General features: G+C 39.3%; 1 protein-coding gene across 2 annotated transcripts; it reads left to right on the plus strand.

Moving 5' to 3' along the window:
• On the plus strand, positions 1 to 12,974 carry ubxn2a.L (UBX domain protein 2A L homeolog). 2 transcript variants are annotated; one of them, XM_018261944.2, is made up of 7 exons: positions 1 to 148; positions 3,765 to 3,825; positions 4,837 to 4,960; positions 6,833 to 6,942; positions 8,651 to 8,788; positions 9,974 to 10,126; positions 12,322 to 12,974. In XM_018261944.2, the coding sequence occupies exons 2-7, from the start codon at positions 3,782 to 3,784 to the stop codon at positions 12,509 to 12,511; spliced, it is 759 nt and encodes a 252-aa protein (XP_018117433.1). In that variant the 5' UTR covers positions 1 to 148; positions 3,765 to 3,781; the 3' UTR covers positions 12,512 to 12,974.
• Positions 12,975 to 13,007: the final 33 nt, after the last annotated feature.

A 13,007-nucleotide genomic window follows, 5' to 3' on the forward strand; every position in this document is an offset into this window, starting at 1 on the left:
CAACCCCAGGGGACGATGCGCAAACAATAGTGTGCGCATGCGCACAGCTTGTAAGACGCAATAGGCCTGGCTGCGGTTGTTCTTCAACGTCACTTCCGCTCGGAGCTTTCGACAGGACTGAGGCAACCGGGGCTGTGCGATGACAATGGTGAGTGCGCAAGGGGGTCCAGGCTAAACTCTATGTTGCACCGGGAGATACAATTACACGGATAATAAAAGTGTAGAGGCTTGTGAGCAGTTTAAGCGTAAGGTTTATCTCCCACTGGCGTTGTTTACATTGGTTTGGCTTTCCCTGCCGATGGGTGCGGGGCAGACTGCGACTGACAGGTTAAGTGTTTGGAGGGTGAGTGATTTCCCTACATTGCAGAACTGCTGGGCCTGGGGCAGTCATCAGGGATAAAGTCGCACACTACAACTGTTTGGGGCCTGATTATCACTGATAATTAAATTAGAGATTAAAGTGGGTTTCTATGGCAACCGTGAGTATGTAAATCGCTGTCAGGGCCGGATTTAGGTCAGAAGTGACCCATAACGGGTAATTGAGAACAAAGCCCCTCCCCCACCCCAATATCAGCTGCAGGGTAGAGTGTTACCTCAGTGACCACTGGGATACCCAATGCTTTACACCCTTTAGTTTTCATTTCCCCTCAGTGAAAGAGAATGGAATTCTGAGTCTCTTCCCAGTATCTAGCCATTACATATTCATTGGTCATATACATATTCATTCCTTGCGTAACTCTAATTATCTACCTGTTTACATTGTCTGCACTCCCCGTTCTGACTTGCAGCAGAAGCCCAGCCGGACCAATAACAACAACAACAGTCTGGAATATGAATAGGAGAGGCCTGAATAGAAAGATGAGTAATAAAAAGTAGCAATAACAATACATTTGTAGCCTTACAGAGCGTTTGCTTTATAGAAGGGACAGCGTTTGGAAAAGCTGCAAAGAATCAGAAACTATTAAAAAAAAATAAACAATGAAAACCAACTGAAAAGTTTCTTAGACTTGGTCGTTCTATAACATAATAAAAGTTACCTTACAGATTAACCACCCCTTTAAAGGCAGCTGTTAGAATTGATACAATAGTTGCTGGTACTCCAGAGATGCTGCTTGAGAAATGGATCAACTAATTGTTGCAAAATTGTAACCGTTTAGAGTCTGCGGCTGAATTACTGAGCTGCCAGACTCAGCACACCAGTGACAGGGATATTCAACTTTAAACCTAGATTTTGGGAAAACGGTAAAAAATAAAAGATGGAAAGTAATTGAAAAAAGTCTTTATTTCTGGTGAATAATATGAAAACAGTGTTTGGAAGGTGAACAACCCCTTTAAACGTTGGAGCAAATTGGAAGGGTCGGGGGTTGCATCACCATAGCACTTGCTGAACTAAGAGTCTAAATTCCAATTTAAAAATTAGGGAATCCTGTAACTAAAGCTGCCTGTGCGTTAAAATATCTACTAGTTTGTTAAAATTGTCAAACAAGCATATATTTCACTGATATAAAGACCTTGAAGTGAGCAATATCGGCCTGATCACAACAACAGGGATGTAGGTTGTGGGACTGGACACATAAACAAGCCAATGCAGAACTCACTCCAACGGGATTTATAAACCTGCCTGATGTGATATCTGGCTATCAGCGTGCCCTCGTAAACTTACACGAGTCAAGCTGCTGGAGGAATTCTGGGAGTTTCAGTTCAAGATAATCTGGAGTTCAAAAAGTTTGACTGCACTATTATATCACCCTAGGAATGATATGGGGAAATACATGCCCCTCATTGCATTCGTGCATTAAAGGGGCTAGTTCACCTTTAAGGTAACATTTATTATGTTATAGAATGGCCAATTCTAAACAACGTTTTAATTGTTTTTCATTTTTTTTTATATAGTTTTATAATTGTTTGCCTTTTTCTTCTGATTCTTTGCAGCTTTCAAATGGGTGTCGCTGACCCCACCTGAAAAACAAATGCTCTGTAAGGCTACAGATTATTGTTACTTTTTATTACAAATTTCTCTATTCTGGCCCTTTCCTATTAATATACCAGTCTTTTTTATTCAAATCAATTCATGGTTGCTAAGGTAATTTGAACCCTAGCTACCAAATTGCTTAAAATGCAAATTGAAGAGCTTTTGAATAAAAAACTAAACTCAAAATCCTTAAATAATAAAAAAATGATCTCAGAATATCCCTCTCTACATCATACTAACAGTTAATTCAAAGGTGAACAACCCCTTTAACCTAGGAACACTTTCTAGAAAATACAGTGACGAGAAATCTGCAAATACATGTTCAGTTTTTGTATTTTCTGCTCTGATTTTGGACTAACTGGGCCCTTAACAATCTGTTTCCAACTTAGCTTTGGGCATTTGTTGAAGTTGGTGAGCAGGGAATGGTCATGTAAATGTAAAGTATAAGTAAGCCTTTTATTTATATTACTCTAAACAACCTCCAGAATTACATACCTTTCTCCCTGCATTCAGCACAATAGGCACCTCCTTGAGGTCTTCATTGTCCGAAAGAGAAGAGCTCAGGGGGTGGAGCTTCACACTAGACCAGGAAGTAGCTAAAAGAGTTGCACTTGAACTGGTAGTAATAGAGAAACCAAATAAATCTGAATGCAGGGAGAGGGCTGTTTAGAGTAATTTTAGATAAAAAAGTTTTACCTATTCTTTAAAGAAACAGTGCTACCCGCTGTTCAGTTTGGCCAACTGGCTGCAGTCAGCGGAAAATTTAAGTTAAAAAGAGAAAAGTGTGATGTGATTCTTTGGTCAGATCTAAGCAGCGCAACATCAGATGACTAAAGTGAAAATGGGGTGGCACCGGTTTTTTTTTTTTTTTTTTCAGAATTCAGCAGTGTAATAACTGCTAATCCATTGAAAACTAGAAGAAATCACGTACATTTCAAGAGTGCTGAGTCAAGTTACTTTTTATTACAAATTTCTCTATTCTGGCCCTTTCCTATTGATATACCAGTCTTTTATTGAAATCAATTCATGGTTGCTAAGGTAAGTTGAACCCTAGCTACCAGATTGCTTAAAATGCAAATTGAAGAGCTGCTGTATAAAAAAACTAAACTCAAAATCCTTAAATAATAAAAAATGATCTCGGAATATCCCTCTCTACATCATACTAACGGTTAATTCAAAGGTGAACAACTCTTTTAACCTAGGAAAACTTTCTAGAAAGTACAATGACGAGAAATCTCCAAAGACATGTTCAGTATTTGTATTTTCTGCTCTAATTTTGGACTAACTGGGCCCTTGACAATCTGTTCCCAACTTTGGGCATTTGTTGAAGTTGGTGAGCAGGGAATGGTCATGTAAAGGATAAGTAAGCCTTTTATTTATATTACTCTAAACAACCTCCAGAATTGCATACCTTTCTCCCTGCATTCAGCGCAATAGGCACCTCCTTGAGGTCTTCATTGTCAGAAAGAGAAGAGCTCAGGGGCTAATCCATTGAAAACTAGAAGAAATCACGTACATTTCAAAAGCGCTGAGTCAAGCACTTTTTAATTAGTTTAAAGGTTAAAATGTGATTTATTGTTTGGAGATCACATGACCTCATTATTATGCTATAAGTTGTTATGCTATATCAAGTGGCTGCTAGTAACCCATGGGAGTGTACAGTGGAACATATTTGTATATAAAACAATGTACGACTTGTTTCTGCTTGCCTTGTGCATTGCAGATTTCTTAGAATGATGGAAGGCAAAATGAATGACGCCCTGTGTTCATATTTACCCTCTTTGTGTTATAGGGAGAGATGATCCCAAGATGAGGGAAGCGGACAAATCAGACAACATGAAATCCCAAGACAGGTAAATCTGGCTACTATGGTGTTCCCAGTCACATTTATGGGTTAAATAATTCTTAAAGGGATTCTGTCATGATTTTTATGGTGTCGTTTTTATTTCTAAATTAAACTGTAAATCAACTGCAAATAATTCACTCTACCATCAAAAATGTAATTCCTGACCCAACAAGTGTATTTTTTTTTAGTTGTAATATTGGTGTGTAGGTGCATCTCAGGTCATTTTGCCTGGTCATGTGCTTTCAGAAAGAGCCAGCACTTTAGGATGGAACTGCTTTCTGGCAGGCTACTGTTTCTATTACTCAATGTAACTACAGGAGTCACAGTGGGACATGAATTTTTACTATTGAGTGTTGTTCTTAGATCTACCAGGCAGCTGTTATCTTGTGTTAGGGAGCTGCTATCTGGTTACCTTCCCATTGTTCTGTTGTTAGGCTGCTGGGGGGGGGGGATGTGGAGGGCCTGATATCACTCCAACTTGCAGTAAAGAGTGACTGGAGTGTATCAGAGCACAAGTCACATGACTGGGGTTACCTGGGAAACTGACAATGTGTCTAGCCCCATGTCAGATTTCAAAATTAAATATAAAAAAATCTTTTCCCATGACAGTATCTCTTTAATCTGTTGGGCAACTTGTCCTGAGCTAACTACCAGGCATATATGTGGCACACAGGAACTCAGTGGGATTCTGCATCAGCTGGAAAGACGAGGCACAGGTACCGTTTCCAGCTTTTGTCAGCACCTCACTAAGCGGAATGTTACAGAAGATAATGAAGATAATGCCAAATCTGATGCTGGTAGATTTGCACCTGGGCATTAACCATTTAGCTGTGGTTTGTTGTGGTAGAGTCATCGGCATTTTCAGAGAATTGCTCACACAGCTCCCCCTAAAAAACAATTCCAGTAAATATTGTCTCCTAACCAGTGTCAGGCATGTTTCTGTATTCTATGACATTTATTGGCAGTATTTTTGTTATGCACTATAGTTAATGGTCCCTGTTTTGTGTTATGTTTGAAGGGTTTTTGGGTCGGGGCGCCGGGGAGGTGAGAGGAAAAGGTGCGACTCCTTTGTGAACAGTCTTTTTGAAGAGGCAGAGAACGCTGGCGCTCTTATTGCTTCTCCTGAAGATGAAGAAAACAAAGTAAGGACACAAACAATACATAATAGTAATGGGAAATACTTATTCAGGCATAGATTTCTCTATGAGTTTGCTCATCATACTGGTTATTTACTGCACCAGCTGACTTCCTAGACCCCGATCCCATCAAACCAAAGCCCTGGACTACTATACCTCTGACTGCTAGTAATAGTAATACTACTATACCTCTGACTGCTAGTAATAGTAATACTACTATACCGCTGACTGCTAGCAATACTACTATACCGCTGATTGCCAGTAATACTACTATACTGCTGACTGCTAGTAATAGTAATACTTAGGGATGCGCCGAATCCAGGATTCGGCCTTTTTCAGCGGGATTCGGCCTTTTTCAGCAGGATTCGAATTCGGCCCGGCATATGCAAATGCAAATTAGGGGTGGGGAGGGAAATCACGTGACTTTTTGTCAGAAAACAAGGAAGTAAAACATTTTTCCCCTTCACACCCCTAATTTGCATAAACAAATTAGGGTCCGGATTCAGTTCGGTATTCGGTCGAATCTTTCACGAAGGATTCGGGGGTTCGGCCGAATCCAAAATAGTGGATTCGGTGCATCCCTAGTAATACTGCTAACTGCTAATAATAGTAATACTACTATAGCGCTGACTGCCAGTAATAGTAATACTACTATACCGCTGACTGCTGGTAATAGTATACTACTATACCACTGACTGCTAGTTTATATAGACTATAGTAGTACTTATCTGTTATCTACTGTGTATCCTGTGCTTGAATGGCTGCCCCCATGGCTACACAGCAGCTTGTTTATATAAACTATAGTAGTACTTATTTTATCTACTGTGTATCCTGTGCTTGAATGGCTGCCCCCATGGCTACACAGCAGCTTGTTTATATAAACTATAGTAGTACTTATCTGTTATCTACTGTGTATCCTGTGCTTGAATGGCTGCCCCCATGGCTACACAGCAGCTGGTTTATATAAACTATAGTAGTACTTATCTGTTATCTACTGTGTATCCTGTGCTTGAATGGCTGCCCCCATGGCTACACAACAGCTTGTTTATATAAACTATAGTAGTACTTATCTGTTATCTACTGTGTATCCTGTGCTTGAATGGCTGCCCCCATGGCTACACAACAGCTTGTTTATATAAACTATAGTAGTACTTATCTGTTATCTACTATGTATCCTGTGCTTGAATGGCTGCCCCCATGGCTAAACAGCAGCTTGTTTATATAAACTATAGTAGTACTTATCTGTATCTACTGTGTATCCTGTGCTTGAATGGCTGCCCCATGGCTACACAGCAACTTGTTTATATAAACTATAGGAGAGTTTCTGAAGCAAACACACACGTTTTACCAGTGCAGCACAACAGTACATTATATTTTCTAGGGATACACCCAATCCACTATTTTGAATTCGGCCGAACCCTCGAATCCTTCATGAAAGATACCGAACCAAATCCTAATTTGCACATGCAAATTAGGGGTGGGAAGGGGAAAACATTTTTTACTTCCTTGTTTTGAAAATTCCCTCCCGCCTCTAATTTGCATATGAAAATTAGGATTCAGTTCGGCTGTCCAGAAGTATTCGGCCGAATCAGAATCCTGCTGAAAAATGCCGAATCTCGAACCTAATCTTGGATTCTATGCATCCCTAATATTTTCATTACTTACATTTTTACTGTTCCTTTAAAGGGTCAGAACTCCCTTCTCTGGTTAAAAAGAAGCCATTTGCAGATGTTGGGGTTGCACAAGTCTATGCACATTGACTACTAGAAATGCTTGCACATCCCTGCTGATATCATTAATACTAGTGGTATTAGCTTCCTCCTGTAGGGTACATCTTTCTACTGCAGCTACATTTATACCTGTTATTTTCTTATGCAGGCCGACGTCCTCATCAAATTGTGGAAAAATGGCTTCACAATCAACGACGGGCATCTCAGGGATTACAGTGGTGTTGAGAACCGGCAGTTCATGGACTCCGTCCGGAAAGGGCAAGTGGAACTGATGCCTAATAATTGTACACTTAGTGGTCTTTGCTCAGTCTAGTTTATTGTTCTGATGGCAGTAAGTGAAATTCTGGGGTAACTGTCTTGATGGAGCTGTGTCATTAAAGGGAATGGAATTCGTAAAGGGGCGGTTCACCTTTGAGTTAACTTTTAGTATGTTATAGCATGGCTAATTCTACGTAACTTTTCACTTGGTCTTTATTATATTGTAGTATTTGAATTATTTGCCTTTTTCTTTTGACTCTTTGCAGCTTTCAAATAGGGATCACTGACCCCATCTAAAAACAAATGCTCTGTAAGGCTACAAATGTATTGTTGTTGATACTTTTTATTGAATATTGAAACTGCTTATCAATTAGTACCTGATGGGATCCCCTGCTTAAAAATGCTGTGAGAGCATGTCTTTTTAGTTCATCCTTAAGTTAACTTTTAGCTTCTTATAGAATGACTAATTCTAAGAATCTTTTCAATAGGCCTTCATTTTTTATGGTTTTTGAATTATTTGCCTTCTTCTTCTAACTCTTTCCAGCCTTCAGATGGCCCCTATCTAAAAACAAATGGTCTGTGGGTCTACAAATATTGTTATTGCTACTTTGTATTACACATCTTTCTATTCAGGTCTTTCCTATTCATATTCCAGTCTCTTATTCAAATCAGTGCATGGTTACTAGGGTAATTTGGACACTAGCAACCCGATTGCTGAAATTGCAAACTAGAGAGCTGCCGAATAAAAAGCTGAATAAGTCAAAAACCACAAAAAAAGACCAACTGCAAATTGTCTCAGAATATCAATCTCTACATCATACTAAAAAGGTAATTTAAAGGTGAACAACCCCTTTAAACAAATGAATGTGAAATTGCTTTTTTCTAGATATCAGCAGTTTATGTACTGCTAATATAAAGAATTAGTCAGCAGAAATTACATTGGTGAGAAGAGGAAAGGCTTGTGATATTGTGGTAACAGAAAAGTCAACTTATCTCAAGGTTAGCGCTAAGCAAAACCATGTTACCTTACTTGTCACAAACTTGATTTTCTGCTGTAGACTGTAGCCTGTCTGACAAAATAAACAGAAGGTGGGGCTTTTGTTTCAAATTCATTTTATTGGCAGTGTAAAAACTTCTGATATCTTGAGAACTAGAAAAAAATATAAATTGCAGAAGTGCTGAGACGTGTGCTTTGACCAATTTTATATCTGAGGGTTTACATTTCCTTGAAAGGGGCCCTGTCACCCTAATAAATCATTTCAAATCATTTTCTATTAGGTTAGTTGAACAAAATACATTTTTATTTACACTTTTTAAATTATTTAAATGTTTCCTTCAATCTTTGAATTACACAGTCGCCGCAAGCAGACAAAATCTTGTGAATGTGCCAGAATGGGGGACTTAATGCCCATGTCAACCATGGGCTACACATGTATAGACCTTGGGGGGGGGGTTGGTATGAGGGGAGTGTGGTGACATGTAGGAAGTGCTGAATGGAAAGTGGATGTAATTGGCTTCCCTGCTTCTGTGCCCCAGGCAATAGATGGGTGACAGCTGAGTTTTTTTTAAATATATTATAACCGGTAAATAAAAAAAGAATTTGGGTTTAATTTGCAAAGTACTTTGATGTCTGGGTGACGGGTCGCCTTTAACTATCAAATGGTTTGGGTGCTGTCCAACTTACCCTTATTTACTTTGTATTGCTTAGGGAGCTCCCCGAGGAGTTACAAAAAACATTTGATAAAGAAGAGATTGCTGTCAACGTTGAAGACAGAAAGAATCAAGATTATTTATTACGAAAGCCCAATATCGACCCTTTCTCAGGTCTTGGACAACGACTGGGAAGGTAATAGCAGTTTGTGTGAATAAGTCATGTGCAGGCTGTCCCGAAAACCCGCAGGTCGGACTGATTTGGGCCGTCTACTTCATAAAATCTTCGGGTCGCACTGCCGGCTTCCAATCCTTCAATTTATAGACTTTTGTGACATCAGCATGGGTCTGTAAATAGAGGGACTGAGCAGGCCGGGTTGGGAGGGTGTGGATGTAGTAGAGGAACATTTGACTGCACATCACTAGTGCCTATATATCTATAGAGACATAGTTGGATGATAGATAGATAGATAGATAGATAGATGGATAGATATGGATAGATAGATGGATAGATATGGATAGATAGATGGATAGATAGATGGATAGATATGGATAGATAGATGGATAGATAGATGGATAGATATGGATAGATAGATGGATAGATATGGATAGATAGATGGATAGATATGGATAGATAGATGGATATAGACGGATATATAGATATAGATATATATAGAGGGATAGAGAGGGATGGATACGGATGGATAGGTAGGGGTGGATAGAGAGGGATAGAGATGGATAGAAAGGGATGGATAGATTAGGGATAGAGAGGGATGGATAGAGATAGATAGGGATAGGTAGGGGTGGATAGAGAGGGATAAAGATGGATAGAAAGGGATGGATAGATTAGGGATAGAGAGGGATGGATAGAGATAGATAGGGATAGATGGATAGATAGGGAGGGATAGAAAGGGATGGATAGACAGGGATAGAGATGGATAGAGAGGGATGGATAGATTAGGAATAGAGATGGATAGAGAGGGATGGATAGCGATAGATAGATGGATAGATATACAGCTTTAGACAGATGAAGATAGATAGATATATATATATATAGATATATATATATATATATATATATATATAGATATATATATATAGATAGATATAGATATATAGATAGATATAGATATATATAGATATATAGATATATATAGATATATAGATATATATAGATATATAGATATATATAGATATATATATACACACACACATATATACACACACATATATACACTATGCCCATCTCATGGTGCTTGTCTTGCCAGTAGTTTTAAATGGTTTCCATCTGATATACTCGCTATGTTTGGTGGCAGTGCACTGGTATTTATCCATGGTATCTAATAAACATCAATAGCAACTCCTTACAATTCCCCAACAGTGCCGCACCAAAAGTCATTACCAAAGACATGGAAACATGCAATGAACAGAGTCTTCCATCCGTGGAGCTGAATGAACTGGAGCCTCTCACAAACATAAAGATTTGGATGGCTGATGGAAAGAGGATTGTACAGAAATTCAATACCTCGCATAGGTAATGAGAACTGGTGACTGTTATTTTTAAATTAGACACTGGTGTTCGATTGTAAGCTCTTGTGAAACCGACAACGGTGGGATACCATTATGACAAACCAGTTGAATGAAAGAAACTAGACTCACTATATAGATGTGTGGGTTTAGGTGGACATGCCCCAAGCTCAGGGAGTAACAATTTAGACTTGTGCAAACAACAGGCTGGCACAAACTGGACCACAGTAGAAAAGATGCTGCTTAATAGATTTATTTTAGAGTTCCCACATCCTTGCATGGTGCAGAAAGACATATTTATATATTTCTTACCACTAGGGGGCACTTAATCATATTTTTTTTTTATTTTATTTTTTTTGGCCTTATACGGAACAAGTGCAATTAAATTGTTAAGCTGCCTTCTTTCTCTCGCAAGCAGCAGTTCTATACTGCTTTATGGCTGTGATTTTAGCTTTATCTTTATAAGCGCATCTAAACCACCAAGACCATAATAGGGATAATTGGGTATGAAAAGCTTAGCGAGGCAAAGAAAATAATACAACAGCAGTTTTAAAGGGATACTGTCATGGGGAAAAATGTATTTTTTTCTTCAAAATGAATCCGTTAATAGTGCTGCTCCAGCAGACTTCTGCACTGAAATCCATTTATCAAAAGAGCAAACAGTTTTATTTTTTTTTATTTAATTTTGAAATCTGACATGGGGCTAGACATATTGTCAGTTTCCCAGCTGCCCCCAGTCATGTGACTTGTGCTCTGATAAACTTCCGTCACGCTTTACTGCAAGTTGGAGTGATATCACCCCTCCCTTCTCCCCCCCCCCCCAGCAGTCTGACACCAGAAAAATGGGAAGGTAACCAGATAACAGCTCCCTAATACAAGATAACAGCTGCCTGGTATATATAAGAACAGCACTTAATAGTAAAATCCAGGTCCCACTGAGACACATTCAGTTACATTGAGTAGGAGAAACAACAGCCTGCCAGAAAGCAGTTCCATCCTAAAGTGCTGGCTCTTTCTGAAAGCACATGACCAGGCAAAATGACCTGAGATGCACCTACACACCGATATTACAACTAAATAAATACACTTTTTGGTTCAGGAATGAAATTTTATATTGTAGAGTGAATTATTTGCAGTGTAAACAGTGTAATTTAGAAATAAAAACTACATCATAACAATCATTATAGTGTCCCTTTAATATATGCATCAGCACCAGTAGATGCCAAAAAATAATGTGTTGGCCCTTTTGTAACAGAAATCTGTCAGGCGCTAATTAGCTATGCACAAAACATGAAATATTGTGTAATAATAGAATTGTTTAACTCAACAGAAATGTACATTTAGCAGCTGCTTTCTCCATTCTGCATTGCTCAATGTATCAGTATGACAACTCTAGAAATGCCTGTAGCAAGCCTTTCTTTGGGTGTGTTTGATTCCTTCCCCTCCCTCAGTTTGTAATGCCTTTATGTAGGTGATTTACTGAGAGTATCTGCTTTTTTTTTGCTGTTTCAGGGGCATCCAGGTTAGGGAATCACCAGTCACCCCAAATACCACCATAAATGACATTCTAGCTATTCTTGTTTGTTTTTACGCTATGCACAATTGGCATTTGTTATTAATACAAGATCTCCCCCCTAACTGGCCTTCAGACTGGGCCCCCTTATCTATCAAGGTTAAAGATATATAGAAACATTGAGGTAACAGTCACCCCACTATAGTTCCAGAGGTACCCAGGACACAAGCGCTTACCCCAAATCTCCCCCTAATTGGCCTTCAGGCTCGGCCCCCTTAGCTCATAACAAGGTTACAGATATATAGAAACATTGGGGTAACAGTCACCCTGCTATAGTTCCAGGGGTACCCAGGGTACAAATAAACACTCACCCCAAATCTCCCCCTAACTGACCTTCAGACTGGACCCCCTTAGCTCATAACAAGGTTACAGATATATAGAAACATTGGGGTAACAGTCACCCTGCTATAGTTCCAGGGGTACCCAGGGTACAAATAAGCACTCACCCCAAATCTCCCCCTAACTGACCTTCAGACTGGGCTCCCTTAGCTCATAACAAGGTTACAGATATATAGAAACATTGGGGTAACAGTCACCCTGCTATAGTTCCAGGGCACAAATAAACACTCACCCCAAATCTCCCACTAACTGATCTTGTAGCTGTTCTTGTTTGTTTTTATTCTCTGCAGAATTAAAGACGTGCGAGACTTCCTGGAAAGAATCCCTTGGAAATCTGTGAAGGTGCCGTTCACCCTCGCAACCTCTTTCCCTCTCCGTGATCTTATGGACGAGACAATCACCATTCAGGAAGCAAATCTGCAAAACTCTGTTCTGGTCCAAAAAGTACAGAAAACCACAGAACCTTTCAGGAACTCTTAGCCGGCACATGTCTCAGTCCAAAAAAACCTTGATGCTTTTTGGTTGCTAGGGTCTGGGATAGTGATCTGCGGGCCTTGCTCTTTTCTGCGTTTGAGAAGCACTGTGATTGGCCAGTAGGCACCCACTAGATTTAGTCATTTATTATATATGCCTGGTTGCATGTGTGACTGCTGAAACCTTATACTGCTCTACACTGTGACCCGTCTATATCCTTACTCAATAAGCTGGGGGTTTTCTTCCACCTCATTCTTATCTCTCACACACAAAATTACTCAGGCAGATCTTGTCCTTGATTGGCTGTTCTCTGCTAAATAAAATTCATGCAGTACAAATTGCCATTGGTCGCAAATTAGACACAAGCTCATTTTATGATAGTGATCTCTTCTGATCCCAAACCCGTCCAGCAGTTACAGCAAATGACCTACAGAATATGTTTATACACAATAAAAAAACATTTTAACAATTCTTGCTTTTTTATCTATACACATACACACAC

Source organism: Xenopus laevis, chromosome 5L, assembly GCF_017654675.1.
Source record: "Xenopus laevis strain J_2021 chromosome 5L, Xenopus_laevis_v10.1, whole genome shotgun sequence".
Classification (NCBI taxonomy): domain Eukaryota; kingdom Metazoa; phylum Chordata; class Amphibia; order Anura; family Pipidae; genus Xenopus; species Xenopus laevis.

Bases quoted from the DNA above. Each gene is read 5' to 3' on its own strand.
- ubxn2a.L (XM_018261944.2), top strand. From the start codon at position 3,782: ATGAGGGAAGCGGACAAATCAGACAACATGAAATCCCAAGACAG. The intron at 3,826-4,836 runs GTAAATCTGGCT...TTATGTTTGAAG, and splicing joins AACATGAAATCCCAAGACAG to GGTTTTTGGGTCGGGGCGCC. The intron at 4,961-6,832 runs GTAAGGACACAA...TTTCTTATGCAG, and splicing joins CTGAAGATGAAGAAAACAAA to GCCGACGTCCTCATCAAATT.